The 7337-nt window shown below is 35.4% G+C and overlaps 1 protein-coding gene across 1 annotated transcript; it reads left to right on the forward strand.

The window, feature by feature from the left end:
* Positions 1-440: 440 nt before the first annotated feature.
* si:dkey-11f4.20 (T-cell surface antigen CD2) lies at positions 441-6603 on the forward strand. The gene is made up of 5 exons (XM_056268480.1): positions 441-627; positions 1090-1383; positions 2514-2797; positions 4326-4470; positions 6384-6603. The coding sequence occupies exons 1-5, from the start codon at positions 570-572 to the stop codon at positions 6542-6544; spliced, it is 942 nt and encodes a 313-aa protein (XP_056124455.1). The 5' UTR covers positions 441-569; the 3' UTR covers positions 6545-6603.
* The last annotated feature ends 734 nt before the right edge of the window (positions 6604-7337 follow it).

Consider the following 7337-nt stretch of genomic DNA (forward strand, 5'->3'; position numbering starts at 1 on the left):
GGAGCTCTGTGTAGATGTAATGTAGATGTATATTCTCTCCCCTAGACACACCCATCACACAAAACTCTCTACATTTTTACATTGTCAAAAAGCATATGCTTAATATGGTTTATAAGCTGTTTTCCTCACATGGGACAAAAAAAAAGTCCCCACAAAGTCAAAAATATCTCTGTGGGGACATTTGGTTCACGTAACCTATATCAGGCACACACACACACACACACAAACACACACACACACACAGTGTGATACAAAGCATAAAAAAACATTGAACTCATTCTTTACACACGAGTTGATTAAAAAGTAATAATTTGTAAATTACAGTGACAATGAATGAAGAAGTCACTATTTGTATATAGACTATTAACAATGCAGAGACTACAATATATAAACCATGAATTTTCTATAGTTTTATTCTCAACACACAATAATCTCATTGTAATGTCTGAATACTGAAATCACTGAATTACAGCGTGACTCACACACACTCCCAGACACACACTTACAGGAAACTAAACCACTGAGAGCTTGACATCTTACAACAAAACGTCTCACAGACCACCGTGAAAATGATGATAAACTTCACATTAATTCTCCTCTTCTATTTAATCTTCATCTTCTCCTCTGGTAAGTTGTTCAAATATATATTTATATTCTGTAATTGTCTGATTATAGACAAATGTTCTTCTTACTGAATTATCTGTTCACCAATTAAGAAATCAATTGTGTGGTTTTTGGTTTTGTTTTGTTTAATTTATCAGTCCTTAAAGTTGTTGAACAGAAACCCAATTTTATTTTCTGCTTTTTACAGATACTTTTTTTTAACAAATTATATTACTTCTAATCACATTTCACAGCATTCAGTATGGTTTCATATGAATAATTAATTCACCCAGTCATGACTCATGTGTTTCCCATGTAAGACCCATTCCTTTAAGTAAAAGTGTTTTAAGATGTCAGTCTTTTCTCATACTGTCATATAAAGTCATGTCAGCAATAGTGAAAGGTCATGTGTGCTTGATACGCAACACAACAGAATATCCATATAAGTTAAATAAAAATAACTTTTTGCACCACTTTTTTTTTTAGGTAAATTTGTATCCTCCTCATGTATGTACAAAGCAGTGGGTGAAAGAGTTGAGATCTCACTGGATATTGGAGAATTACCAAAGGAAAGTGACGAACTGATGTGGACACATAATCAAATCAGGGTATATTTCAAAAGGGGCTCAAATGTTAAGACACGCGTTTTGGATGTTGACCGCTATGGATCCTTGATCGTGGAGAACATTCAGAAAAAACAATCTGGGAAATACGAAAGCCAAGTCTACGACAAAGACGGAAAGTTAATAAAGAAAAGCACACACCAGCTCTGTGTACAAGGTACGAACTAGCTTGTGGTCTGCAGCGATTCAAACCTCCATGAAAGTACTGCGTAATTAAAGCAATTTTACAGCGTAACCTTCTGTAATTATAGTGTACCTATAACGTACTTAAAATATAAGTATAAGGGAACAATATTTTAAGTTTGGGGAATAAAGGGGTAACTTTAACGTTTTTTACATGTAAAAAAAAAATTAATATTGTGAGTATTATTGAACTAAGGGGAACTTATTCTACTATTATGATACAACAATCTTACATTTGTGATCAATTTATCAAGAACATACACTGCGTACCTTTTTGAAATAATGGTGAACCAGTACATACTGTATAGGCTTTATAAATAGATATAATAGATATGTACCCTGTAATTTTTAAAATGTAATCTTTTTAACAAAAGTGCACTGAAAACGAAAACTATTGCAACTTTTGCTTAAATATTGGGGAAAGATACTCTTGTTTCATTAGTGGTGCTTGTTACCCTCTTGTTCCATGTAGTTACAGGGTAAGTACAATAAAAATGCATACACACAATCTTATATCACTGACTCGGAAACCTTTATTTATTATACAAGCACCACTTACCCTGTAACCACATGAAACCAGATATATTTCCCAGTATATTTAAAAAATTTTTGCAATAGTCTTAGCTTTTCTTGCCTTGAAACATGTTAGCCCAAACTTAAACATCTGCACTTTTGCTATCAAAAAATAAATAAAATAAAAGTATAAATGCATAAATATGTCATTTTTAAAAAGCCTATACAGTATGTATTGGTACACAGTTATTACAAAAAGGTACGCAGTGTGTGTTCTCGCTAAATTACTCCCAAATGTAAGATTGTTGTATCATAATAGTATAATAAGTTCCCCTTAGTTCTATAATACTTACAGTATAAATATTTTTTTAATTCTCCTGGTTGTTACCCCTTTATTCCCCAAACTTTACATATTGTTCCCTTATACTTACATGTAAGTCCTTTATAGGTACACTATAATTACTGAAAGTTACTCTGTAAATTCCTCTTAATTACACAGTACTTTCCGGGCTGTAATCAAAAGCGTTACCCGTTCAAAGCAAGAGCAAGTGTGTGTCAGCATTGAGCCTGCTGTTGTTGTGTGTGTTTCAGAGCGAGTGCCTGAACCTACAGTCATGGTCGAGTGTGTAGCAAACGGAGTCGATCTGAGTTGTAGTCCACTGAACAGCAGTGAGGTTCTCGTGTCCTGGATGAGAAACGGAGAGAAGTCCAACTCGACGCGTGCCGTCTTACATGTCAGCTCGTCTGAGCTCAAACCTGGAGACACGTTCTCATGCACACTCACAAACATGATCAGCAGATCCTCAGCTAAAGATGTTCAGCCGAAGTGCTCTGACACAGGTTATAGAGCACAATTAATCACTGTTTATTCTCATGTATGACAACATTGGGTTCATTAGATGTATTATAACCCTTTTAAAGGTCATGCAACAAATGCCGATGAAGAAGAGAACAACAACAACGGAAATAGAAATGAGGGTAATTGTCTATTTTTGTCACTAAGTTCCTCATGATCATGTTTTCTGCCATTGAGGGATTTCTGTTATGAAGCTTGTTTTCTCAACCTGAATGTTTCTTAAGTGAAATTATGAATACATATTATATGAAATTATATCATTATTGTTAAAATGTTCTTTCGCAAAAAAAGGATCATATATTACATTTACATAACATATCCTCCTGAGACCCAGAAAAAAAAAGTGTTTTGAATTTAGTTTTTTTTCCATGTCATCACACTGTTTATAGCACAATACACAAATGGTAAAAAAAAAAAAAAACACATATATAAAATAATATTTTATTCATACGTTATGCTATGTCCTCTGTAGTGGACGCCAGGACTAAGTTGTTTAAAAAATTAAATGACATGAAAAATTATATGTATAGGCAAAAACAATGGGATTTTTTTTCAATCACCAATACATTTTGGGGTTTCAGGATTTTTTCAACCAAAATTTGTATGAAGATTATTCTCAACTATGTTATGAAAGAAATAATGGAATGAATTGATACACCATTTTACTTTTTGCAATATGTGGGTAAAATGGCCATAAATTAATATTCCCATTCAAAGCAATGTATCTATACACTGTATCTAATTTGCACATTAATGTGTTCTTGGAGCAACATTTAATAAAAAAATAAGTGTAATAATTGGAGTTATAATTGGCAACATTTTAATAATAATATCTAATATTTCATAGGAATATTGATGTATAATTTATTTCCATATTCACTTGTTGTGTCTCCCAGAATGCCTGATAAACATGATTTTAGTCCTGATGTCCTCTACACGTTTGAAATCAATGCCCTGTTCTGTAACAGAAAGTATTTTTTTTTATTTGAAACCCCTTAACATTTTCCTGAGATGTTGTTTTATGAAATACAATTTGAAAAGTAGTCCAATTTAAATTATAATTACAATATATTATCATATTTCCATAAGAATGCTACATTTGATCACTACATTAATGTCAGACATTTTTAAAGACCAAGGAGAAGTTGTTTTCATGGTGAAACCTCCACACATTTGGTATCTCTGAAAAGTCCTGAATGTGCTCTTTACAGGACACCCAGGTTGTGTCATGTGACATGTATGATGTCAGAGAAATTCACTAATATATAATGTCCACTACAGTGGACAAAAGTCTATTCTCGGGTCCCAGGAGGATATATTACAGTACTTTGGAATACTTGATTCTGATTATTCAATCACAAAATTCTGTGATTAAATATTGTTTGTATAATGATGCTAAACTCTATAATTGACCATTGATTTCACATGTCGCTATGCTAGTTGTGTGTGTCTCAATTCACAGTCTCATTGTCACATATTAAATTCATATCAAATTATAAACAGTGGTGATGAAAATGTTTTCTTTGTTTTGAGATGTGTCTGAGAAGAAGAAGAAGAAGTTGCTGTTTGGCCTGGACTTCTGGTGGATGCTGGTGATCCTGACGGGAGGAGCGAGTTTCCTCCTGGTTCTCCTCATCATCTGCCTCGTCTGTGTCTGTCGCTGCCGCGCACGCAACAAGAGGAAGGCCACGGGTAAGAGCTGGCATGCTTTCAGTTTTCTGTTCAGTTCATGTTTGAGTTTCTTTGTTCGTCCTCAATTAGGTCAGTTCTCCATTCTCTCCCTGTTTGTCACTATGGTTAATAACTAATTGATTGAGTTCAGGTGTATCTGGTCTATTATGTCAATCTTTAAGGGTACATTTACACGACAACGATATGCTTGAAACTGAGAAGTTTTTCGCGTAGAGACGACACCATTGTCAAAGCGATCTCCATTCACATGGATCCACAAAAACAAATAAAAAAACACTGTATTCTGCTTCCAGGCCAGTAGATGGCGATGAAACAATATAGACTGAACACGTAATAGGCATTTGCATGAGAACATATTACACTGTATATTATATGAAGTGTAAAGACGGGTGTTTCAAGATGGGGTTCAGGAAGCAGGACAGGAGTGGAATCTGATGGGGATACTGGGAACAGAAGGAGAGGGAAAAGGGATTATAATCACCAGAACGGCACTTTTTAAATTTCTTAAAGCCACAGGGTTGATGGGTAGAATATTAGAACAATTAAATAGCATGATGTTACACACTCCTGTACAGTAGGTGGCGGTATGCACTTAAAAGTTGGTTGCAATCCGCCATCAATCAAGAGAAGAAGAAGAAGAAGAAGAAGGCATCTGCATGACATCATCGTCTTCAGAGATTTGCGTTTTTGTTGTTCACACGACACTATTTTCAAAAACTTGCACTTTGAAACCCGTTTTCAAAAGTTTGCATCTTCAAGCAACCAAAACGCCGCAGTCGTGTAAACGAACGGGCAAAAAGTTTTACGTTTTTAGTTGAAAGCGGTGTCGTGTAAACAGCCACTAAGCCTCTGTTTCAGTCAGTCCCTTTCTAGCTTTATTTCAGTTCTCTGTGATTTGTGGTTGTACGTTTTCTTGTTCAAGTATTGGATTAACGTGTCGGTAACACTTTACTTGAAGGGGTGTGCATAAGACTAACATGACACCTTCACAATCATGACATGACACATGCTATGAATATGAAGGAAGTTTTATGCATGTTTGTGATAACTGTCATTAAGTGTCATTCGCTCAATTATGACATTTTTAATGCAAATATGACATTGTTTGAGATGTCTTTGTTATGACACCTTGACATAAACAAATACATCAGAACCTGTCAGTGTCTTTGCCATGACAACTTGACATTACTAAGACAACACAACCTCTCATAAATATGTCATAAACATCACATAGCAGATTAATGATCAAACTTAAGAAAGCACTTAGCTTTATGGGTTAACATTACATTAAACTGTCAGGTGGTTGGTTTTGACATTGGCTGTCATGAAGCCATTATAACTGTTTAATGACAAATTCAATGTGTACCACTGTAGTTGAGGTCACGAAAAATATTCATGACACAGTTATAATGGCCTCATGTTAGCCAGTGTCAAAACCAACCACATGACAGTTTAACTTAATTTAATGTCAAGTTGTCATGACAAAGACACTGACAGGTTATGATGTTATGGTTTATGTCAAGGTGTCATAACAAAGACATCCTAAACAATATCATATTTGCATTCAAAATGTCATTATTGAGCGAAAGACACTTAATGACAGTTGTCATAAACATGCATAAACCCTACTTCATATTCATGACATATGTCATGTCATGGTTATGAAGGTGTCATGTCAGTCTTATGCACACCCCTTCAAGTAAAGTGTTACCAAAGTGTCCTATAGTATCTCCTTCGCCGTGCGCTTGAACAGCTGAAAACACCCATTTGCAGGTCTGATTGAGGTGATAATGGGGTGTGTTTCACAACCACACAAATAAGTATAAATGAAGGGGGAAATTAATATCAAATATCTGAATATTCTCAAACCAACCAGTCGTTTCACGCTCTGCTGTCTCTGTCTGTCTCCGCAGAGGAAGCTGAGTTTCGCCTCGTCTCTTTAATGCCGGACTACACAGATCAGCCTGATGTTCAGTACATGCAGAAAACTGAGTCCCACAGGCCGTCCAAAAGCATGCGTCCTCTTCCACCCCTGCCCAGCTCTCACGGTCCTCCTCCTCTTCAACCCCACTGAGAGAAACACATGGCCTTCCCGAGACTCTGAGACCAACACAACCACAGCTGGAGGAAAAATACACCAGTCAAAACACACTTCTACTCATTCTTCATTATTACAACTTTAAACAATTCAGAATAACTAGATACTTCAAGATAAGTCATCGAAACAATGAAGTAGCTCATGGAAGCCTAAAAACGGTAACGCTTCCTTTTACAGTACTTATGTGTACTTACGTGTACTTACCTAGAAAGTACTGGCTTATATAAGGTAAGTACATGGGTTAGGGGTAGGTTCAGGGTTAGTACCTAGTTATTTCCCAGTAATTATAATTACTATAATAAGTACATAGGTAACAGGACTGTAAAAGGAAGCGTTACCAAAAAATCTTCTATGTCAAGACGTGATGTTTCTGTGTGTGTGATTTTAGTTTAGTCTTTAAGTTTGTTTGGGTATGTTTGAGTTTATATGACTTTGTTTTATATATGTCAACTTTAATTTTGAACAAACAGCATTTCTAGTTTCATAAATACTCTGTAAGTGTACTGTATGTATCTCACTGAATCTAGGTCATTTCCGTCGATTATATGCAGATCTGTGAAGTTTTGTGATTGGGCTCAGCGAGACCACCTTTGCAAGCACAACAGACTTTTTGCACTTTTCCTGTTTTAACTGATGTCACTGAATTGTGGTTGAGTTCAGAAAACAGCGTAACACAGATCTCTCACACGCATTTAAAAAACATTTAATTTACTGCACACTTACTGTTAAATGGCTTCAACACACACCTGAACAAAAACAAATGACAAGT

The sequence above is a fragment of the Rhinichthys klamathensis genome, unplaced genomic scaffold (assembly GCF_029890125.1).
Source record: "Rhinichthys klamathensis goyatoka isolate OS25496 unplaced genomic scaffold, OSU_Roscu_1.1 h1tg000272l_1, whole genome shotgun sequence".
Taxonomy (NCBI): domain Eukaryota; kingdom Metazoa; phylum Chordata; class Actinopteri; order Cypriniformes; family Leuciscidae; genus Rhinichthys; species Rhinichthys klamathensis.